This window comes from Palaemon carinicauda, chromosome 29 (assembly GCF_036898095.1).
Source record: "Palaemon carinicauda isolate YSFRI2023 chromosome 29, ASM3689809v2, whole genome shotgun sequence".
Lineage (NCBI taxonomy): Eukaryota > Metazoa > Arthropoda > Malacostraca > Decapoda > Palaemonidae > Palaemon > Palaemon carinicauda.
In genome coordinates, this window is record NC_090753.1 from 84,379,799 (window position 1) to 84,406,776 (window position 26,978).

General features: G+C 29.1%; 1 protein-coding gene across 1 annotated transcript; it reads right to left on the reverse strand.

Annotated features, from left to right (window-relative positions):
• Positions 1 to 12,449: 12,449 nt before the first annotated feature.
• LOC137622850 (mucin-4-like) lies at positions 12,450 to 26,625 on the reverse strand. The gene is made up of 2 exons (XM_068353425.1): positions 26,326 to 26,625; positions 12,450 to 15,150 (listed from the first exon to the last, which is right to left on the reverse strand). The coding sequence occupies exon 2, from the start codon at positions 15,143 to 15,145 to the stop codon at positions 13,115 to 13,117; it is 2,031 nt and encodes a 676-aa protein (XP_068209526.1). The 5' UTR covers positions 15,146 to 15,150; positions 26,326 to 26,625; the 3' UTR covers positions 12,450 to 13,114.
• Positions 26,626 to 26,978: the final 353 nt, after the last annotated feature.

Below are 26,978 nucleotides of genomic sequence, written 5' to 3' on the forward strand. Positions count from 1 at the left end.
CATTGCCTGGCCCTCCTTGTTCCTAGCTTGGGTGGAGAGAGGACTTGGGCGCTGATCATATGCATAATGGGCAGTCTCTAGGGCATTGTCCTGCTTGATAGAGGTGTGTCACTGTCCCTTCCCTCTGCCATTCTTGAGTGACCTTTAAACCTTTAAAAGGAAAATCTATTTAAAAGTGAATATGTCCGTCAAAAGATCAATTGCTTTCAGATGAACTGCGAAATGTTGAAGTGGATATGAAGTGAACAAGAGTTGAATCATTAGACACGCTATGGACTATCAAATTCTCTTAAATGTTTTGTTAAAAAGAAACGTAATTTTCATCGGAAAATCTCCATAAATATGTACTGTTCTCAACCGTATTTCAGTGAAATACAGGCGACCGTCATTTTTACCCTACTTTGTTATTAGCTTTTACGAGTTGGTGACCGTATTATCACTCCTTACGTCAATATTTCCCGTAAAATATATTGTTCTCAACCGTATTTCAGTAAAATACAGGCGACCGTCATTTTGACCCTACTTTATTATTATCTTTTTCGAGTTGGTGACCGTAATATCACTCCTTACGTCAATATTTCCCGTAAAATATACTGTTTTCAGCCGTATTTCAGTAAAATACAGGCGACCGTAATTTTCACCCTGCCTTGTTACTATCTGTTACAAGTTGGTGACCGTAATATCACTCTTTATGTCAATATTTCCTCGTAAAATATACTGTTCTCAGCCGTATTTCAGTAAATACAGGCGACCGTCATTTTGACCCTACGTTGTTATTATCTTTTACGAGTTGGTGACCGTATTATCACTCTTTATGTCAATATTTCCTCGTAAAATATACTGTTCTCAGCCGTATTTCAGTAAATACAGGCGACCGTCATTTTGACCCTACGTTGTTATTATCTTTTACGAGTTGGTGACCGTATTATCACTCTTTATGTCAATATTTCCTCGTAAAATATACTGTTCTCAGCCGTATTTCAGTAAATACAGGCGACCGTCATTTTGACCCTACGTTGTTATTATCTTTTACGAGTTGGTGACCGTATTATCACTCTTTATGTCAATATTTCCTCGTAAAATATACTGTTCTCAGCCGTATTTCAGTAAATACAGGCGACCGTCATTTTGACCCTACGTTGTTATTATCTTTTACGAGTTGGTGACCGTATTATCACTCTTTATGTCAATATTTCCTCGTAAAATATACTGTTCTCAGCCGTATTTCAGTAAAATACAGGCGACCGTAATTTTTGCCCTTTGTTATTATGTTTTACGAGTTGATGACCGTAATATCACTCCTTAACCTCAATATATCCGTTTTTAAAACGGTAAATGCCTGTCTAAATTTTATCCAGGATTTTTACGGTAGATTTTTAACAGTGTTGGAACAATTTTAATCATTAGTCTCGGTGAACAGTGTTGTAATCATAATACGTTACAAAGATTTTTACCAATATAATATATCTCGAAATTCCCCTAATAATGAAATTATCTAATATTTAATCCGATGTACTACATCCATCGTTAGTGTACTTATTATAAAATTAACTATAAAAGAATTACTAATTTTGATAAATTAAATTTCTAGTTAGTCAAGTATGATTTCATCATGACTGCCACCCTGCAGGCTAGAGGGCACGACTCAGATGGTCGAAAATATTATCTTTATGGGAGGATTTTCGACCGAATGAACGTATAGATTTTTTTCTTAATCTAAGCTGGTTTGGAATTATTTTGCAGCGGACGAGCAATGATTTAGACACTGTATTTTTTCCATAATGTATTTCCCTATAATACAACAATCTCATACCTAGTCATTTTACCGCTTATGTCCTGTTTCGATTTAAATTTAATTCAGATAAAGATTTAAACTACAGAGTGAAATGCAGAACAGTGCTGATAATAAAAATAGCTATATATATGTATATATATATATATATATATATACAGTATATATATACATATATATATATATGTTATATATATATATATATATATGCAGTATATATATTTGTTATATATATATATATATACATATATATATGTGTGTATATATACGTATATATATACATATATATTGTATATATAAGTATATATATACACACACATATATATATATGTATATACGTATATATATATATATATATATATTATATACATATATATATATATATATATTATATATATATATACATATATATATATATATATATATTCGTATATATATGCGTATATATATATATATATATATATACGTATATATATATATATATATACGAGAATAAAATCCAAAATGTGGGAAACCTGGAATACGGAAGCGTCAGTACAATAAATTGTATTCACTAATATTTGATAGTGTGGCTATGCCAAATCTTCATCACTAAATAACTTTGGTATGATACCCAGTATTGTTATGATAACGTGTTTATTATGTTACATCTTTGTTGTCTGGATGTCCTGTATATCCTTCACACCACCTGCTCAGTGACTAGATTTCTTTTTTTCTCCCTCCCCAGGGTTCTTTCATTATTCAAGCAATTTCTGTTCCAACATATTTATCATTGTCATCTCCATTTTCTTTTCTTTTTTTCTTTCTCCCTCTCTTTTTGTTTGCTAATATGTTTGTTATCATCATTGTTAAGCGTTAATTCTATTGTGACTTTGTTACCCAGACCTTAGATCTCTGTGGTCAACCTGCTATTTGATGTTTATTGATATTATTGCATATCTCATCTTTTTTTTTTTTTACCGATGTCAAAAGTGTAAGATCACTGTACCCTTATTGTAACTCTGTATATGGCTTCTGATGAAATAAAGATTATTATTATTATTATTATTATTATTATTATTATTATTATTATTATTATTATTATTATTATTATTATTATATATGAGCACTGCTGAAATATGAAAAGTCAAAATTCTCATTCATGGGAATTCAATAAAGGAAACCATTAAAGATTTAAAGGTTACTCATGAATGGCAGGGGAAGAGACAGTGACATTGCCCTAGGAAGCAGGACAGTGCCCTAGAGACTGACCATATATACATATGATCAGCGCCCAAGCCCCTTCTCCAACCAAGCTAGGTGCAAGGAGGGCCAGGCAATGGCTGCTCAGCGGATAGACCTATAGGCTGCCCCAAACCCCCATCCTTAGCTCACAAGGCTGGTGAGGTTGCAGCGACCAAAGAAACTAACGAGTTTGAGCGGGACTCGAACCCCAGTCTGGCGTTCACCAGTCAGGGACGTTACCACATCGGCCACTACAAACAAACAGCTACTATTCTTTAAGGAGAAGAATAAGGATTGGTGTGGTCTTATTGGTAATGTCACTGACAGGGGTTCGAGTCCCGCTCAAACTCGTTAGTTCCTTTTGTGCCTGCAACCTCACCCTCCTTGTGAGCTAAGGATGGGGAGTTTTGGGGGAGTCTATAGGTCTACCTTCTAAGTCATCAGCAGCCATTACCTGGCCCTACCTGGCCATAGCTTGGGTGGAGAGAAGTCTTGGGTGCTGATTGGTCAGTCTCTAGGGCATTGTCCAGCTGCTATGGCAATGTCACTGTCCCTTGCCTCAGTCATTCATGAGCGGCCTTTAAAAATTTAGACCCATTAAATGCAGATATTCCTTTGAAGAAAACAAAAGACAAATATATCTTTTTTTAACTAACATAAGGTGACTAAACTAACAAAAGACGAATTTGTCTTTTTTTTTAACTAATATAAGGTGACTAAACTAGCTTTGTTGTTTTAGGCCCAATCATCTAAAAACTCAAAAAAATTTAAAAACGAAAAATATACTTATGACATCTAATACTCACAAATTAATGATAAAAATTGAGAATATTTGAATAACAGAATAATATTCGCTTAAGAATTGTCTCAATATTACCTAGCTGGCAACCGTTATAATAAAGTCTCAATATTACCTAGCTGGCAACTGTTATAATAAAGTCTCAATATTACCTAGCTGGCAACCGTTATAATAAAGTCTCAATATTACCTAGCTGGCAATCGTTATAATTAAGTCTCAATATTACCTAGCTGGCAACCGTTATAATTAAGTCTCAATATTACCTAGCTGGCAATCGTTATAATTAAGTCTCAATATTACCTAGCTGGCAATCGTTATAATAAAGTCTCAATATTACCTAGCTGGCAACCGTTATAATTAAGTCTCAATATTACCTAGCTGGCAATCGTTATAATTAAGTCTCAATATTACCTAGCTGGCAATCGTTATAATTAAGTCTCAATATTACCTAGCTGGCAATCGTTATAAATGAGTCTCAATATTACCTATAGTCCATTTCTTTTATCGAGGCAGATTTGCACCGACTCGCAGCGGTGCTCTTATAGCTCGGAAAAGTTTCCTGATCGCTGATTGGTTAGAATTATCTCGTCCAACCAATCAGCGATCAGGAAACTTTTCCGAGCTAAAAGGGCACCGCTGCGAGTCTGTGCAAATCTTCTAACCAATCAGCGATCAGGAAACTTTTCCGAGCTAAAAGGGCACCGCTGCGAGTCGGTGCAAATCTGCCTCGCTAAAAGAAATGGACTATAGCTGTCAACCGTTATAATTAAGTCTCAATATTACCTAGCTGGCAACTGTTATAAATGAGTCTCAATATTACCTAGCCGGCAACTCCGTTAACTGACCCATCTTGGGTCTAAAAGGTCTCTCAAACCGGTTGACTTTCAAAATGGCCGCAGTCTCGGGCAACGGCCATTTCATAGTAAATGTCCCTATTCGGCCATTTCCACCTTTCGGGGAGTTAAGAGTTCTCTTGCTTGAGGGTACACTCAGGATCACTATTCTATCCTATTTTTCTTCCTTTTGATATTTTTTTTATATAGTTTATATATGAAAGATTTATATTAATACTGTTACTCATCTCGAGATATTTTATTTAAATTGTTTATTAATTGTTTATCTATTTTCTTATTCCCTTTTCCTCACTGGGCTATTTTCACTGTTGGAGCCCTTTGGGATTATAGCATCTTGCTTTTCCAACTAGAGTTGTAGCTTAGCATGTAATAATAATAATAATAATAATAATAATAATAATAATAATAATTTCTTCAGGTAAAAGTATTATTAATTTGACAGGTAAAATCTATATTCTTTAGTCTATGACTAAATCAATATTCTTTAATCTGCATATAATATCGGTGATATTCTTCAGTCTACAAAAATAAATATTCGAAAGTCTACATGTAAAATCAATAATATTCATTAGGCTAAGGCTATGGTATTATTAAAACTATTCTTTATTTTGCAGGTAAAGTAAAAGAATATCCTTAAATAGTCAGCAGGAAATAAATAATATTCTTTAAGTCTGCAGAAAATCAGTATTTATTCTTAGGTGTACAGGTAAAATAAATATATGCTTTAATCAGTAAATATTAATATTCTTTATTCTACAAGAAATATCAATAATATTCATCAATAGTATTCTTAACTTCACAGTAAAATCAATGATATTCTTCAAAAATATTCTTAACTTCACAGTAAAATCAATGATATTCTTCAAAAATATTCTTAACTTCACAGTAAAATCAATGATATTCTTCAAAAATATTCTTAACTTCACAGTAAAATCAATGATATTCTTCAAAAATATTCTTAACTTCACAGTAAAATCAATGATATTCTTCAAAAATATTCTTAACTTCACAGTAAAATCAATGATATTCTTCAAAAATATTCTTAACTTCACAGTAAAATCAATGATATTTTTCAATAATATTCTTAAAGTTCACAAGTAAAATCAATTATATTTTTTAATAATATTCTTAAGTTCACAAGTAAAATCAATGATATTTTTTAATAATATTCTTAAAGTTTACTAGTAAAATTAATGATATTTTTTGATAATATTCTTAAAGTTTACAAGTAAAATCAATTATATTTTTTAATAATATTCTTAAAGTTTACAAGTAAAATCAATGATATTTTTTAATAATATTCTTAAAGTTCATAAGTAAAATCAATAGTATTCTTCAATAATACTCTTAAGTTCACAAGTAAAATCGATAATATTCTTCAATAATGTTTCTAAGTTCACAAGTAAAATCAATATTCTTCAATATTCTTATTCCAACGAAAAATATTCATCAGTAATATTCCGAAGTCCAGAAGTGAAATAGAACGTATTCTTCAATATTACCCTTAAATCAATAATATTATTAAAGTTCGCAGGTAAAATCAATATTTTTCAATATTCACGTCTGCAGGTATTACTAATATTTTTAAATAATATTCTTAAGTCTGCATGTAATACCAATATCATTTTTCATACAAATATCATTTTTGAATAACATTCTTAAGTCTGCATGTAATACCAATATTTTTCAATAATATTCTTCTTAAGTCTGCATGTAATACCAATATTTTTCAATAATATTCTTCTTAAGTCTGCATGTAATACCAATATTTTTTAATAATATTCTTAAGTCTGAATGTAATACCAATATTATTTTTCATACCAATATTTTTCAATAATATTCTTAAGTCTGCAGGTAATACCAATATTATTTTTCTTACCAATATTTTTCAATAATATTCTTACGTCTGCAGGTAATACCAATATTATTTTTCATACCAATATTCTTCAATAACATTCTTAAGTCTGCAGGTAATACCAATATTATTTTTCTTACCAATATTTTTCAATAATATTCTTACGTCTGCAGGTAATACCAATATTATTTTTCATACCAATATTCTTCAATAACATTCTTAAGTCTGCAGGTAATACCAATATTATTTTTCATACCAATATTTTTCTATAATATTCTTAAGTCTGCATGTAATACCAATATTATTTTTCATACCAATATTTTTCAATAATATTCTTAAGTCTGCAGGTAATACCAATATTATTTTTCTTACCAATATTTTTCAATAATATTCTTACGTCTGCAGGTAATACCAATATTATTTTTCATACCAATATTTTTCTATAATATTCTTAAGTCTGCAGGTAATACCAATATTATTTTTCATATCAATATTTTTCTTTAATATTCTTAAGTCTGCAGGTAATACCAATATTATTTTTCAATAATATTCTCAAGTCTGCATGTAATACCAATATTATTTTTCATACCAATATTTTTCTATAATATTCTTAAGTCTGCAGGTAATACCAATATTATTTTTCATATCAATATTTTTCTTTAATATTCTTAAGTCTGCAGGTAATACCAATATTATTTTTTTTTTCATACCAATATTTTTCTATAATATTCTTAAGTCTGCATGTAATACCAATATTTTTTAATAATATTCTTAAGTCTGCATGTAATACCAATATTATTTTTCATACCAATATTTTTCTATAATATTCTTAAGTCTGCAGGTAATACCAATATTATTTTTCATATCAATATTTTTCTTTAATATTCTTAAGTCTGCAGGTAATACCAATATTATTTTTCAATAATATTCTCAAGTCTGCATGTAATACCAATATTATTTTTCATACCAATATTTTTCTATAATATTCTTAAGTCTGCAGGTAATACCAATATTATTTTTCAATAATATTCTCAAGTCTGCATGTAATACCAATATTATTTTTCATACCAATATTTTTCTATAATATTCTTAAGTCTGCAGGTAATACCAATATTATTTTTCATACCAATATTTTTCTATAATATTCTTAAGTCTGCAGGTAATACCAATATTATTTTTCATACCAATATTTTTCTATAATATTCTTAAGTCTGCAGGTAATACCAATATTATTTTTCATACCAATATTTTTCAATAATATTCTTAAGTCTGCAGGTAATACCAATATTATTTTTCATACCAATATTCTTCAATAACATTCTTAAGTCTGCAGGTAATACCAATATTATTTTTCATACCAATATTCTTCAATAACATTCTTAAGTCTGCAGGTAATACCAATATTATTTTTCATACCAATATTTTTCAATAATATTCTCAAGTCTGCATGTAATACCAATATTATTTTTCATACCAATATTTTTCTATAATATTCTTAAGTCTGCAGGTAATACCAATATTATTTTTCATATCAATATTTTTCTTTAATATTCTTAAGTCTGCAGGTAATACCAATATTATTTTTCAATAATATTCTCAAGTCTGCATGTAATACCAATATTATTTTTCATACCAATATTTTTCATACCAATATTTTTCTATAATATTCTTAAGTCTGCAGGTAATACCAATATTATTTTTCATACCAATATTTTTCTATAATATTCTTAAGTCTGCAGGTAATACCAATATTATTTTTTTTTTCATACCAATATTTTTTAATAATATTCTTAAGTCTGCATGTAATACCAATATTATTTTTCATACCAATATTTTTCTATAATATTCTTAAGTCTGCATGTAATACCAATATTTTTTAATAATATTCTTAAGTCTGCAGGTAATACCAATATTATTTTTCATACCAATATTTTTCTATAATATTCTTAAGTCTGCATGTAATACCAATATTTTTTAATAATATTCTTAAGTCTGCAGGTAATACCAATATTATTTTTCATACCAATATTTTTCTATAATATTCTTAAGTCTGCAGGTAATACCAATATTGTTTTTCATATCAATATTTTTCTTTAATATTCTTAAGTCTGCAGGTAATACCAATATTTTTTAATAATATTCTTAAGTCTGCATGTAATACCAATATTATTTTTCATACCAATATTTTTCTATAATATTCTTAAGTCTGCATGTAATACCAATATTTTTTAATAATATTCTTAAGTCTGCAGGTAATACCAATATTATTTTTCATACCAATATTTTTCTATAATATTCTTAAGTCTGCATGTAATACCAATATTTTTTAATAATATTCTTAAGTCTGCAGGTAATACCAATATTATTTTTCATACCAATATTTTTCTATAATATTCTTAAGTCTGCAGGTAATACCAATATTATTTTTCATATCAATATTTTTCTTTAATATTCTTAAGTCTGCATGTAATACCAATATTTTTTAATAATATTCTTAAGTCTGCATGTAATACCAATATTATTTTTCATACCAATATTTTTCTATAATATTCTTAAGTCTGCAGGTAATACCAATATTATTTTTCATATCAATATTTTTCTTTAATATTCTTAAGTCTGCAGGTAATACCAATATTATTTTTCAATAATATTCTTAAGTCTGAATGTAATACCAATATTATTTTTCATACCAATATTTTTCTATAATATTCTTAAGTCTGCAGGTAATACCAATATTATTTTTCATACCAATATTTTTCTATAATATTCTTAAGTCTGCAGGTAATACCAATATTATTTTTCATACCAATATTTTTCTATAATATTCTTAAGTCTGCAGGTAATACCAATATTATTTTTCAATAATATTCTTAAGTCTGAATGTAATACCAATATTATTTTTCATACCAATATTTTTCTATAATATTCTTAAGTCTGCAGGTAATACCAATATTATTTTTCAATAATATTCTCAAGTCTGCATGTAATACCAATATTATTTTTCATACCAATATTTTTCAATAATATTCTCAAGTCTGCAGGTAATACCAATATTATTTTTCATACCAATATTTTTCTATAATATTCTTAAGTCTGCAGGTAATACCAATATTATTTTTCATACCAATATTTTTCAATAATATTCTTAAGTCTGAATGTAATACCAATATTATTTTTCATACCAATATTTTTCTATAATATTCTTAAGTCTGCAGGTAATACCAATATTATTTTTCAATAATATTCTCAAGTCTGCATGTAATACCAATATTATTTTTCATACCAATATTTTTTAATAATATTCTTAAGTCTGCATGTAATACCAATATTATTTTTCATACCAATATTTTTCTATAATATTCTTAAGTCTGCAGGTAATACCAATATTATTTTTCATATCAATATTTTTCTTTAATATTCTTAAGTCTGCAGGTAATACCAATATTATTTTTCAATAATATTCTCAAGTCTGCATGTAATACCAATATTATTTTTCATACCAATATTTTTCTATAATATTCTTAAGTCTGCATGTAATACCAATATTACTTTTCATACCAATATTTTTCTATAATATTCTTAAGTCTGCATGTAATACCAATATTTTTCATACCAATATTTTTCTATAATATTCTTAAGTCTGCAGGTAATACCAATATTATTTTTCATACCAATATTTTTCTATAATATTCTTAAGTCTGCATGTAATACCAATATTATTTTTTTTTTCATACCAATATTTTTCTATAATATTCTTAAGTCTGCAGGTAATACCAATATTATTTTTCATACCAATATTTTTCAATAATATTCTTAAGTCTGCAGGTAATACCAATATTATTTTTCATACCAATATTTTTCAATAATATTCTTAAGTCTGCAGGTAATACCAATATTATTTTTCATACCGATATTTTTCTATAATATTCTTAAGTCTGCAGGTAATACCAATATTATTTTTCATACCAATATTTTTCTATAATATTCTTAAGTCTGCAGGTAATACCAATATTATTTTTCATATCAATATTTTTCAATAATATTTTTAAGTGTGCAGGTAATACCAATATTTTTCAATAATATTCCTTAAGTTTGCAGGTAAAATTAATAATATTTTTCAAATATTCTTATCTCTGCTGCAAATGAAATAAAAATTTTTCAATATTCTCAAGTGAGGTGAAATCAGTTTTCCAATATTCAATTTTGCAAGCAATACCAATATCATTATTCCATAATATTCCCAAGTCCACAAGTAAAATCAGTAATACTTTTTAGAAAATAGTCTTAAACAACTTCCATGAAGGGGAAAAAATATATTTATATCATTTTAGACTTTATTGATGAAATACTACATGCTAAAAACATCTGAACATCATTGCATGAAACATCTCTTTATCTAAATGATAAGAAAAAAAAATTATGAAAATATTACATCTAAAAAACTTTTATCAGAAAAAAATTACACCCAAAACCTTCACCAAAAATATTACATCTAAAAACCTTGTAAAATAACCTTACATCTAAAACCTTCACCAGACATTACATCTAAAAACCTTATCAGAAAAGGTTTTCTGACAACTTAACTAAAAAAAATTATCTTTACTTAAACATATTAAAACAAATTACTTCAAATATTGAAAAAATACTTTAAATTGTAAGAGGCAAATTACTTTGACTACTCAAAACAAATAAAATATTTCAACTACTTATAGAAAAGCAAAATTTAAAAAGAAAATATTAATCTTAATCACTTATATAAACAAATTACTAAAATTACTTGTAAAAACAAACTGTTTCAAGTTATTAGCAATAACAACAATTTTGATAATATATTACCAATTACTTTATAATTACTAATATTACTTTGATACTAATATTAAACCAAAAAGTCAGAAATGTCAAAATTAAAACATGATCATGCATATATCAAATTGTTTTAGGTTATCAATATTAATCAATATCAATAATAATTTTCATATATTACCAATATTACTTTATGATTACTAATGTTACTTTATTATTTACTATTAAACCCAAAAGGCAGAAATGACAAAATTAAAACTTGATTATGCATATATCAAAATGTTTAAGGTTATTAATATTAATCAATATCAATACTAATTTTCATAATATAATACCCATATTACTTAATAATTATCGATATTACTTTATGATTTCTAATGTTACCTAATAGTTACTAATATTAAAACAAAAAATGCAAAAATGACAAAATTCAAACTGTATCATGAATACAGTACATCAATAGAACATCAATAGAAGAGTGAAGCGTTAAATCATCAGCTTTTCTTAATCAAATCAAACAGAAGACCTTTAAGAATATCATAATGGTAAAAATCCACTAAAAACATTAAGAAGAAAACTTCCAATACTAAAAAATGAATACATTTAAAACATAACTTGTGATGATGAAAAATGCACTAATAACAAAACTTGAATGATAAGAATAGATTGGTCATTAAAAGGGGCATTACTGTTTAATTCACAAACTAAACAGCAACAGTACTGAAATAGGCAGTAAAAAAATACAAAAAAAACAGCAACAGTACTGAAATAGGCCGTAAAAAAAAATACAAAAAAAACAGCAACAGTACTGAAATAGGCAGTAAAAAAATACAAAAAAAAAAAACAACAGTACTGAAATAGGCCGTAAAAAATACAAAAAAACAGTAACAGTACTGAAATAAGCAATAAAAAAAAACAAAAGAAAACAGCAACAGTACTGAAATAGGCAGTAAAAAAATACAAAAAAACAGCAACAGTACTGAAATAGGCAGTAAAAAAAAAAAAACAGCAACAGTACTGAAATAGAAAAATAAAAAAAAAAATCAAGTAGCTTCTCAAAAACCAAAAACATTAACAACGAAAACTTTGAAAGCCATTTGATCATTATAGATCACTTTAAAAAAACACATCACCAATAGGTCATTATAAGCTGAAGCATACAAATATTTGAGATTCTTTCCACAAAGCTTTACTTATGAATAGCAAATTCATGATTTTTCTTTGAATAGCAAATTCATGAATTTTGTTTATAAAATAGATGTCTGCTAAAAGAAAGGCCTGCTTCGTCATCCAGGAAAATAAGTGCAATAAAGTACATTATAAATCATTAAAACTTGTGCAACCTACTATTAAAAAATCATATTGCCAACTCCTTTAAGACACATTTTATACGAGCTTAAGTATACCAATAAATCTTCCAATAAAACAATTACATGCTTTAACAATAAAATGCTTCAACAATTAACACTACATATACAAAAATACCTATTGCCAAATAAAAATTCTTATAAGATATATTAATCTAAGTTAACCTGCATTTATAAAAATATATATGAGCTCGTAAGACTGAATGATGTTGGTTTAGCAATCTGTGATTACTATAAGAAATAACAGAATTGAGAAGAGAATATTATAAGTTGTTAAAAGTTGCGTACTTCAATTATCTTATATTTTGGCAATGTTAGATTTAATCAAATTGTATATCAAGTTGGGAAAATGTAAAATTGCACACGAGCCTATTTTATATTACTGTACATATTGCACTATTAGCCTACCCTCAACAGGATTTACTCCTGACGATTATCATTGTCGTTGTTGTCATTGTCGTCGTTGTTGTTGTTGTTGCCATTGTTGTTGTTGCCCATCAATCTATAAAGATTGGGTAACAATAACCATTTCAAAAACTCGAGTTGAATCTCATTTTCCAACTCTCTATTTCTCTTGGCATCCCTGGACCTCTTGGCTGCCTGGTTGTTCCTCCTACGCCTCTCCCAGTAAGTAGCATCCCTAGGAATGCCGTTCTTGTCCAGTCGCATCCCGTTGTTGTTATTCTCATCATCTCGAGATCCAGTATCTCCTCCTTCTGCCCCAGAGTGCTCTTGTCCAGCAGCTTCCTCGGAGTCTCTCCTCCTGTAGCCATCTTGATCGCCAGCCTCCTGGTCATCGCTGCTGCGGTCCCGGTTTCCACGACGGGTTCTGGAAGATAGGTTTCGCCTTCGCAGGTAATGCTGGCGAAACTGTACGTAGCTGGGTGACCTCTCCATGGATCCATCTCCAGAGAAGAAGTTAGAGGCCTGTAAAAACGCCATGAATGGCTGCTGCATGTCAGGTGGGGCCATGCCCATTCCAGAACTCGTTGAAGGATAAGCCATAGCCCCGTTGCTAGCCGAAGGGAAAGCCATGGCCCCTTGACTAGTCGAGGGGAAGGCCATAGCCCCTTGACTAGTCGAGGGGAAGGCCATACCTTGGCTAGTCGAGGGGAAGGCCATACCTTGGCTAGTGGTCGGGAAGCTCATGGACCCTTGGCTAGTGGCCGGGAAGCTCATGGACCCTTGGCTAGTGGCCGGGAAGCTCATGGACCCTTGGCTAGTGGTCGGGAAGCTCATGGACCCTTGGCTAGTGGTCGGGAAGCTCGTGGGCCCTTGGGTAGTGGTGGGAAAGCTCAAGGGCCCTTGGCTAGTGGTGGGGAAGCTCAAGGGCCCTTGGCTAGTGGTCGGGAAGCTCATGGGCCCTTGGCTAGTGGTTGGGAAGCTCAAGGGCCCTTGGCTAGTGGTTGGGAAGCTCATCAGCCCCTGGCTGGTAGAGGGCATGTTTAGACCTCCCTGACTTCCTGAAGGGTAACCCACTGATCCCTGGTGACTACTTGCTGGAGGGTTCACAGACCCTGACGAGTGTTGAGATTCGCGCGTCCTTGATGCCAGTATGGCCTCGTATAAATTTATAGCATTGTGATACTGAGGTGGCACTGGACCTCTCCTTGCCATGCACTGTAACATATATTGATGGACTGCAGCCACCGCTTCTTCACCAAGGACTGGGGGATCCAGTGTCATAGGTGGGCTGCTGCAGCTGAGGTTGAGATTGTGCAATATCTCGGTGGGTGGAGGATGCTCGATTCTTCTGGTCTCCTCAGGCAGCATTTGATTTCTCTGTTGCAAATGTTCTCGCATTCTCTGGCCAAAATGCCTGGAGTGCAGAAGCCTGTAGGTGAGGCCCTCACAATTATTTTCCCCCCCAAAGCAACAAGTGTATCCTGATTTAAGTGCAAACCGAATTTCTTGGCGGCGTTGTGTACCTCTAGGGTTGTCGTCTCCGTCACTGCTGGATTCGCCAGAGAAGCTCCGTTGGCGAGGTGGGGTATGAAAGCCGTTAGTTAAACCATTTTCATGGTAGTGATCACTTCTTCCATTTTCACCCGACGGAAGAGTACCCTGCCTGCTGCTGCTGCTGCTGCTGCTGCTGCTGCTGCTACTAGTATCCCTGGAAGTCTCGCTCATCTCTTCTGAAAGGTTCAGGGGCGATGCCCTAGTATCCTCCGAGAATTCACTCCCTTCGAGGAAGCCCCGGTTACTTTCCAAATACTGATTCATCCCATCAGTTGAATGCATTGGCATGCCAGTGGTGGAGTGGACTGGCATTAGCTGAAACCGGGGGCTTATATATCTCATTACCTGAGGCCTGCCATCATCGTACAAGGATTCCCTGGGCGACCTTCTCATTGAGAAATCCAGGGGCTGTTCCTGTTCTTCCATGTACACCACGCCTTCCTCGGGGCGGCTGGGGCCTTCGTCAAAGGTTTCATCCTTGTTGTTGTCCATGATCTCTAGAACAAAGAAGAGATGAAAATGAATAGGAGAGAATCTTGAATTTGCTTTTTTTCTAGTTTTATAAAGAAAATATGCAGAATATGGATTATAAAGAAAATATGTAGAATATGGATTATAAAGAAAATATGTAGAATATGGATTATAAAGAAAATATGTAGAATATGGATTATAAAGAAAATATGTAGAATATGGATTATAAAGAAAATGTGTAGAATATGGATTATAAAGAAAATATGTAGAATATGAATTATAAAAAAAATATGTAGAATATGAATTATAAAGAAGGTATGTAGAATATGAATTATAAAGAATGTATGTAGAATATGAATTATAAAGAAAATATGTAGAATATGAATTATAAAGAAAATATGTAGAATATGAATTATAAAGAAAATATGTAGAATATGGATTATAAAGAAAATATGTAGAATATGCATTATAAAGAAAATATGTAGAATATGGATTATAAAGAAAATATGTAGAATATGCATTATAAAGAAAATATGTAGAATATGGATTATAAAGAAAATATGTAGAATATGAATTATAAAGAAAATATGTAGAATATGAATTATAAAGAAGGTATGTAGAATATGGATTATAAAGAAAATATGTAGAATATGAATTATAAAGAAAATATGTAGAATATGAATTATAAAGAAAATATGTAGAATATGAATTATAAAGAAAATATGTAGAATATGGATTATAAAGAAGGTATGTAGAATATGGATTATAAAGAAAATATGTAGAATATGGATTATAAAGAAAATATGTAGAATATGAATTATAAAGAAAATATGTAGAATATGGATTATAAAGAAAATATGTAGAATATGAATTATAAAGAAGGTATGTAGAATATGGATTATAAAGAAAGTATGTAGAATATGAATTATAAAGAAGGTATGTAGAATATGGATTATAAAGAAAGTATGTAGAATATGAATTATAAAGAAAGTGTGTAGAATATGAATTATAAAGAAAATATGTAGAATATGAATTATAAAGAAAATATGTAGAATATGAATTATAAAGAAAGTATGTAGAATATGAATTATAAAGAAAGTATGTAGAATATGAATTATAATGAAAATATGTAGAATATGAATTATAAAGAAAATATGTAGAATATGAATTATAATGAAAATATGTAGAATATGAATTATAAAGAAAATATGTAGAATATGAATTATAAAGAAAATATGTAGAATATGAATTATAAAGAAGGTATGTAGAATATGAATTATAAAGAAAATATGTAGAATATGAATTATAAAGAAAATATGTAGAATATGAATTATAAAGAAGGTATGTAGAATATGAATTTTAAAGAAAATATGTAGAATATGAATTATAAAGAAAATATGTAGAATATGGATTATAAAGAAAATATGTAGAATATGAATTATAAAGAAGGTATGTAGAATATGAATTATAAAGAAAATATGTAGAATATGAATTATGAAGAAAATATGTAGAATATGAATTATAAAGAAGGTATGTAGAATATGAATTATAAAGAAAATATGTAGAATATGAATTATAAAGAAGGTATGTAGAATATGAATTATAAAGAAAATATGTAGAATATGAATTATAAAGAAAATATGTAGAATATGAATTATAAAGAAAATATGTAGAATATGGATTATAAAGAAAATATGTAGAATATGGATTATAAAGAAAATATGTAGAATATGAATTATAAAGAAAATATGTAGAATATGAATTATAAAGAAGGTATGTAGAATATGAATTATAAAGAAAATATGTAGAATATGAATTATAAAGAAGGTATGTAGAATATGAATTATAAAGAAAATATGTAGAATATGAATTATAAAGAAAATATGTAGAATATGAATTATAAAGAAAATATGTAGAATATGAATTATAAAGAAAATATGTAGAATATGGATTATAAAGAAAATATGTAGAATATGAATTATAAAGAAAATATGTAGAATATGAATTATAAAGAAAATATGTAGAATATGAATTATAAAGAAGGTATGTAGAATATGGATTAAAAAGAAAGTATGTAGAATATGAATTATAAAGAAAATATGTAGAATATGAATTATAAAGAAAATATGTAGAATATGAATTATAAAGAAGGTATGTAGAATATGGATTATAAAGAAAATATGTAGAATATGAATTATAAAGAAAATATGTAGAATATGAATTATAAAGAAGGTATGTAGAATATGAATTATAAAGAAAATATGTAGAATATGAATTATAAAGAAGGTATGTAGAATATGAATTATAAAGAAAATATGTAGAATATGAATTATAAAGAAAATGTGTAGAATATGGATTATAAAGAAAATATGTAGAATATGGATTATAAAGAAAATATGTAGAATATGAATTATAAAGAAAATATGTAGAATATGGATTATAAAGAAAATGTGTAGAATATGGATTATAAAGAAAATATGTAGAATATGAATTATAAAGAAAATATGTAGAATATGGATTATAAAGAAAATGTGTAGAATATGAATTATAAAGAAAATATGTAGAATATGGATTATAAAGAAAATATGTAGAATATGGATTATAAAGAAAATATGTAGAATATGGATTATAAAGAAAATGTGTAGAATATGAATTATAAAGAAAATATGTAGAATATGGATTATAAAGAAAATATGTAGAATATGGATTATAAAGAAAATATGTAAAATATGAATTATAAAGAAAATATATAGAATATGAATTATAAAGAAAATGTGTAGAATATGGATTATAAAGAAAATATGTAGAATATGGATTATAAAGAAAATGTGTGGAATATGAATTATAAAGAAAATATGTAGAACATGGATTATAAAGAAAATATGTAGAATATGAATTATAAAGAAAATATGTAGAATATGGATTATAAAGAAAATATGTAGAATATGAATTATAAAGAAAATATGTAGAATATGGATTATAAAGAAAATATGTAGAATATGGATTATAAAGAAAATGTGTAGAATATGAATTATAAAGAAGGTATGTAGACTATGGAAAGTGTGCTTATTAATTCTCTAATGGTTTATAAAAAATCTTAAAAGAATAGATTATAAAATGTTTTATTTTTCCCATACGTAATCCTAGATTTCCACCCTACACTAAAAAAAAACGTAATTTTAATCACATATTCTCCGTAAAAACATAATAGTTCCCAGTCGCATTTTAATCACATACTCTCCGTAAAAACATAATAGTTCCCAGTCGCATTTTAATCACATACTCTCCGTAAAAACAGAGTTCCCAGTCGCATTTTAATCACATACTCTCCGTAAAAACATACAGTTCCCAGTCGCATTTTAACCACACACTCTCCGTAAAAACATACAGTTCCCAGTCGCATTTTAACCACACACTCTCCGTAAAAACATACAGTTCCCAGTCGCATTTTAATCACATACTCTCCGTAAAAACATACAGTTCCCAGTCGCATTTTAATCACATACTCTCCGTAAAAACATACAGTTCCCAGTCGCATTTTAATCACATACTCTCCGTAAAAACATACAGTTCCCAGTCGTATTTTAATCACATATTCTCTGTAAAAACATACAGTTCCCAGTCGCATTTTAATCACATACTCTCCGTAAAAACATACAGTTCCCAGTCGTATTTTAATCACATATTCTCTGTAAAAACATACAGTTCCCAGTCGCATTTTAACCACACACTCTCCGTAAAAACATACAGTTCCCAGTCGCATTTTAACCACACACTCTCCGTAAAAACATACAGTTCCCAGTCGCATTTTAACCACACACTCTCCGTAAAAACATACAGTTCCCAGTCGCATTTTAATCACATACTCTCCGTAAAAACATACAGTTCCCAGTCGCATTTTAATCACATACTCTCCGTAAAAACATACAGTTCCCAGTCGCATTTTAATCACATACTCTCCGTAAAAACATACAGTTCCCAGTCGTATTTTAATCACATATTCTCTGTAAAAACATACAGTTCCCAGTCGCATTTTAATCACATACTCTCCGTAAAAACATACAGTTCCCAGTCGTATTTTAATCACATATTCTCTGTAAAAACATACAGTTCCCAGTCGCATTTTAACCACACACTCTCCGTAAAAACATACAGTTCCCAGTCGCATTTTAACCACACACTCTCCGTAAAAACATACAGTTCCCAGTCGCATTTTAATCACATACTCTCCGTAAAAACATACAGTTCCCAGTCGCATTTTAATCACATACTCTCCGTAAAAACATACAGTTCCCAGACGCATTTTAACCACACACTCTCCGTAAAAACATAGTTCCCAGTCGCATTTTAACCACACACTCTCCGTAAAAACATACAGTTCCCAGTCGCATTTTAATCACATACTCTCCGTAAAAACATACAGTTCCCAGTCGCATTTTAATCACATACTCTCCGTAAAAACATACAGTTCCCAGTCGTATTTTAATCACATACTCTACGTAAAAACATACAGTTCCCAGTCGCATTTTAACCACATACTCTCCGTAAAAACACAGTTCCAAGTCGCATTTTAATCACATACTCTCCGTAAAAACATACAGTTCCCAGTCGCATTTTAATCACATACTCTCCGTAAAAACATACAGTTCCAAGTCGCATTTTAATCACATACTCTCCGTAAAAACATACAGTTCCCAGTCGCATTTTAATCACATACTCTCCGTAAAAACATAAGAGTTCCCAGTCGCATTTTAATCACATACTCTACGTAAAAACATACAGTTCCCAGTCGTATTTTAATCACATACTCTACGTAAAAACATACAGTTCCCAGTCGTATTTTAATCACATATTCTCTGTAAAAACATACAGTTCCCAGTCGCATTTTAATCACATACTCTCCGTAAAAACATACAGTTCCCAGTCGCATTTTAACCACACACTCTCCGTAAAAACATACAGTTCCCAGTCGCATTTTAACCACACACACTCCGTAAAAACATACAGTTCCCAGTCGCATTTTAATCACATACTCTCCGTAAAAACATACAGTTCCCAGTCGCATTTTAATCACATACTCCGTAAAAACATACAGTTCCCAGTCGTATTTTAATCACATATTCTCTGTAAAAACATAGTTCCCAGTCGCATTTTAATCACATACTCTCCGTAAAATCATACAGTTCCCAGTCGTATTTTAATCACATATTCTCTGTGAAAACATACAGTTCCCAGTCGCATTTTAACCACACACACTCCGTAAAAACATAACAGTTCCCAGTCGCATTTTAACCACACACTCTCCGTAAAAACATACAGTTCCCAGTCGCATTTTAATCACATACTCTCCGTAAAAACATACAGTTCCAAGCGCATTTTAATCACATACTCTCCGTAAAAACATACAGTTCCCAGTCGTATTTTAATCACATATTCTCCGTAAAAACATACAGTTCCCAGTCGCATTTTAATCACATACTCTCCGTAAAAACATACAGTTCCCAGTCGCATTTTAATCACATACTCTCCGTAAAAACATACAGTTCCCAGTCGCATTTTAATCACATACTCTACGTAAAAACACAGTTCCCAGTCGTATTTTAATCACATATTCTCTGTAAAAACATACAGTTCCCAGTCGCATTTTAATCACATACTCTACGTAAAAACATACAGTTCCCAGTCGCATTTTAATCACATACTCTACGTAAAAACACAGTTCCCAGTCGTATTTTAATCACATATTCTCTGTAAAAACATACAGTTCCCAGTCGCATTTTAATCACATACTCTACGTAAAAACATACAGTTCCCAGTCGCATTTTAATCACATACTCTACGTAAAAACACAGTTCCCAGTCGTATTTTAATCACATATTCTCTGTAAAAACATACAGTTCCCAGTCGCATTTTAATCACATACTCTACGTAAAAACATACAGTTCCCAGTCGCATTTTAATCACATACTCTACGTAAAAACATACAGTTCCCAGCCGCATTTCAGTAAAATACAAGTGACCATAAGTTCACCCTACTTTTGTTATTATCTTTTACGGGTTGGTGACCGTATTAATCACTCATTTACGTTAATATATTAGTTTTTAAAACGTCAAAAATAATAGAATAAAAGTTAAATTATCGTCTTTTAATGTAAAATTTTCAGTGTACATAAATATACATCATAAGAATACAGTTAGAAAAGGGCAACTGGCGGAGGGACAATGATATGGCAAGCCAAAAAAAAAAAAAAAAAAAAAATTATGTAATATATATATATATATATATATATATATATATATATATATATATATATATATATATATATATATATATATATATATATATATATATATATATATAAATTGATGTAGAAAAGCAGATAGTAGGAAAATATAAATAGCAAACGAAGGAAATGAAAAAGCAATTGAATAAATATAAAGAGATCCAGAATACGCGAATAAGGTCAGACGGAAAATATAAGATAAATAACATAAAACGATAAATTAGGACATAAGGAGCAAATTAAGATATACGAAGTGATAATTGGACGGAGAATCGAACAAAGATAAGAAAACTATGAAAATGATAAAATGTATTGAATAATATATGTAGCGTTATATATGAAAAATATTAGCCATTTATAAAAAAAAGGAAAATAAAATAATGATAGTTTCAAGATTCAGAGAAAAGTTATTTTTTTTTTTTTAAATGTCTTTCGAAAACAAAGAAAATATATAATACATTACTTATATATATAAAATATATGTAAATATAGCGTAAATTTTTTAGGAAAATTAGGAAATTGTTTAAAATGCCTTCAAGAAATTTACGAAAATAAGAAAGATAAAAAAGGCCAGAAAATTAAGAAATTATTTAAAAAATGTACGAAAATAAAAAAAAAAAGTTCGAAAAGCCGAAAAAATAAGAAAATGGTTAAAATGTCTAAGAATTGAAAGTGGGGACAATGAACCATTAAAAGCACGAAAAAAAAAACCTTCTTTAAATCTAAAAAAAAATTAGTATCTAAAATAATAGAAATTTTAAGCAGGGTCTTATGGAAGGCGTTTGGAAACAAACAAAAAATCTTTTAAAGTTAAGCTTTTAAAAACCAAAATTTTAAGCCGAGACCAAAGGATCATAGAAGGTTTTTGGAAACCAAAAAACATTGGAAAAGAGATAAAAAAAAATACAAAAAACAAATCGAAAAAAAAGTTGATAGAAAAGACTGACAAAAAAATAAATAAAAAAACAAGGAACAAGGCGAAAACATAATTCCATTTATACCATTCTCTTGCGTCAAAAGAACGCATTAACATCCAAATCGTGCGTCAAAAGATTTACCTTAAAAAGATAATTCTGGAGAAAAATAAAGATCCTGATTTGATAATTAAAGTCATGAAAGAAAAAAATAATTCTGGAGAAAAATAAAGATCCTGATTTGATAATTAAAGTCATGAAAGAAAAAAATAATTCTGGAGAAAAATAAAGATCCTGATTTGATAATTAAAGTCATGAAAGAAAAAAATAATTCGGGAGAAAAATAAAGATCCCGATTTGATAATTGAAGTCATGAAAGAAAAAAATAATTCGGGAGAAAAATAAAGATCCCGATTTGATAATTGAAGTCATGAAAGAAAAAAATAATTCGGGAGAAAAATAAATATCCTGATTTGATAATTAAAGTCATGAAAGAATAAAAGAAAAAAAATATATCGCACGAAATTGATAAAGCACTTAGTATGTGTGATTGATTTGGAAATTTTAAAATTTAAGAAAACGTGTAATAATCTAACAATTTATAATCATTATAATGAAGCAAACTTATTTTAGAAATACAGTAAACAAAATGACTGATTACTCAAGTGCCATACGCACACTGTTAAAAATTTGCCATAAAAAAACGTAAAAATCCTGGAATAAATGTTGCCAAGCATTTGCCGTTTTAAAAACGGATATATTGACGTAAAGGAGTAATATGACGTAAAAGATAATAACAAAGTGGGGTCAAAATTACGGTCACCTGTATTTTACTGAAATACGTCTGAGAACCTTATATTTTTACGGAGAATTTCCGGTTAAAATTACGGTTTTTTTTTAATACTGTCGAGGAGATCAAAAGGAAGTAAAACAAAATTAACGTACATTTATTAACTGTACTCTAAAGTATATAGAATAAATAGTGTTATTTGCTAGAATTATGAACAAAATTTGAAATATATGATTCAGGAATTTTTAATACGTAGGAGAGGAGAGATTTCATTACTATTAACTGAAACAAAATTAACGTATATATAATAGCTGTACTATAAAATATATAAAATAAATAGCGTTATTTGGTAGAATTAGGAAAAGCATTCGAAAAATATAATATAGGAATTTTAATACGTAGAGATCATGGCGAGACTTCAAAATTATTAACTGAAACAAAATTAATGAATATTCTTGGTGTACTATAAAGTATATAAAATAGTGCTATTTTGTAGAATTAGGAAAAACCTTCGAAAAATATAATATAGGAATTTCAATACGGAGATCATGGCGAGATTTCAAAATGATTAACCGAAACCAAATTAATGAATATAATCTTGGTATACTATAAAGTATATATAATAAATAGCGTTATTTGGTAGAATTAGGAAAAACATTCGAAAAATATAAAAATATAATAAAGGAATTTTAATACGTAGAGGAGATCATGGTGAGATTTCAAAAGGATGAACTGAAACAAAATCAATGTATATATTCCTGGTGTACTATAAAGTAAATAAAATAAATAGCGTTATTTGGTAGAATTAGGAAAAACATTCGAAAAATATAATATAGGAATTTTAATACGGAGATCATGGCGAGATTTCAAAATGATTAACTGAAACAAGAGTAACGTATATATTCTCGTCGTACTATAAAGTACATAAAATAAGCGTTATTTGGTACAATTAGGAAAAACCTTCGAAAAATATAATCTAGGAATTTTAATACGTAAAGATCATGGGGAGATTTCAAAATGATTAACCGAAACAAAATTAATGAATATATTCTTGGTGTACTATAAATTATATAAAATAAATAGCGTTATTTGGTAGAAATAGGAATTTCTTTTCGAAAAAAAAAATATAATTTAGTAATCTAGGAATTTCAATACGTAGGAGATTATGGCGAGATTTCAAAATGACGACCAAAAACAAAATTAACGTGTATGTACTAACTGTACTATAAAGTATATAAAATAAATTAAGTTATTTGGTAGAATTAGGAAAAACCTTCGAAATATACGATTTAAGAATTTTGCGTCATACTTCGACGAGTAGCAAGCGGGGAGTAATAGGCTACTTTATGAGCTATTGAAAACTAAAAATATTACTTCGAGAAGAATTTGAAGAATTGAAGTGGTGATCTGAGAAACTTTTAAATTTACTTTGAGGGATATCTGAGAATTTGGAAGAAGCACAGAAGAAAAGTATAGGATTGAAGCGTAAGGATAGACGGGAAAGATGGTGTTAAAAAAAGAAAAAAAAAAAAGAAAAAAAATTTATAATGTAAACGAAATCTTAATAAAAATATCTAAAATTCAGAAAAGAAAATTTTATAGCGAATATAAACGAAATCTTAATAAAATACTTGAAATTTTCAGAAAAGAAATTTTATAACTAATATAAACGAAATCTTGTTACAAAAGTTAAAACTTCCAGAAAAGAAATTTCATAAGGAATGTCAACGAAATCTCAATAAAAAATAAAAATTAAAAAAAAAATTTCAGAAAGAAATTTTATAACGAATATAAACGAAATCCCAATAGAAAATAAAAATCAAAAAAATTTTCAGAAAAGAAATTTTATAATGAATGTAAACGAAATCTTAATAATAAAAAAAAAAAGTTTAAAATTTTCAGAAAATAAATGATCACTAATATAAACGAAATCATAAAAGCCGGTAGGAAATTTTTTTTTTTTTAATTAACAATCTTAATAAAAACCTGTTGGTCAACACTAAATCTATCAAAAATTGGAGATCGGATACCTTGGCTAATTATGATAGGCCTAATATATCAGTGACTTCAATGCCATACACAAATAAACGGAATGACAAAAGTTAATATTTAACAGAAAGTGATAAATATTTGACAAAAAGAAAATAATTAAAACGGTAATATTTATAATACGTTAGAGTTTCTCTTTAAAAAATAGATATATATAAAATCCAATAAAAGTTGATAAATTAAAAAAAAATAATTAAATCGGTAAAATTTATAGTACAGGAGGTTTTCTTGAAATTTTTTTTTTTAATTCAATAGAAAATGATAAATACTTAAAAGAAAATAATTAAAACGGTAATATTCATAACGCAGGAGTTTCTAAAAAATACATACATACATACATAATATATATATATATATATATATATATATATATATATATATATATATATATATATATATATATATATATCAACGAACATACAGTAGGTCAACGGGTTAAACTACAGTATAATTACCGCTTCTGAAGTACCAGCTAAGAAATAAGTATTTAAAAATCTAAATATATTAAATTCAACAAAAATGATTAAAACTAATATTTATAACGTAGGAGTTTCTCAAAAAAATATATATGTTAACGAGCAGACGTCAAAGGGTTAAACAACAGTATAATTAACACTTCCGAAGTACCAGTCAAGAAATAAGTATTTAAAGGCACAAATATAGCTCGTAGAATACTAGAATGGTTAAAGAAAAAAAAAAGTCTAAAAATCTTTTACAAAGACCAATCGAAAATTAAAACAAAACCGTAGGAATGTGAACTATAGAATATGCAGCAATTGGAATACATTATCTTTTCCAAAGACCAATCGAAAATTAAAACAAAAACGTAAGAATATAAACTATAGAATAGGCATATAGAACGCAATTATAGGAGTAAGAATTCGGAGACTTAAGTATATAACTATACGCCTATGGAACCGTAGGAATATAAACTATAGAGTAGGCCTATAATTAGAATAAATCAGCGAAGGGAAAACAGTCTCTGGAGACTAGGAAAATAAGCCTATACAACGCAACTAAAAGACTAAAGATTCGGAGACTAGAAAAATAACTATACGTGTATAGAACCTTGGGAATATAAAATAGACTAGGACAATAACGACAAACCTATAGAACGCAAATATAAGAGAACAAACAAGACAAGACACCTTGAGGACTACTTACGGGTTATCAGAAGTCTAAGAACACGGTGTAGCTGAAGAGTCTGAGAAGACGGTGTAGCTGAAGATCCACTTCGAAAGGAAGGTCTGTCGAGCCTTGGAGAAATGTAGGAGATTTCTGAGGTCAAAAACCTTTCCGTGACCTTTTATACCAGCGAACGAAGCATAGGCCCCGCCCAGAATTTCTCCTCTAGCTTGGGAGGCGCCAATGAAAATCTAAGATCATTTCGAAGATATGGAATCACTGCCTTAGGCCTAGGCGAAAACATCCTTCGTTACCAGCACCACCTTCTCGCATTTCGTGTTTCACTCGGTTCTTCAAATGGGAGCTTTCTTCTTCTCTACTAGTGAAGAAAATGTTATAAACTCTTTCCTTTACAATGTAAAACTACCGAAAATGTCATTTTTTAGCCTAACAATCCCCCGAACAGTTAGTAACAGGTAGTTTCTGGCAACCGTGTTTGTGGTGTCATCTATGACGTCAATGTCATTCGAGACATGTAATTGGCCGACGGAGTTCAGAGTTGACCAATCGCAGGCCGTCTGGGTCGATATCGTTTGCGGTTGTTTACTACACATTACAAAATGAGAGAAAGAGCGTAATATTTGGAAACGTATAATAAACACGTTGAATGCGTAGACTTTGCCTTTACTTAA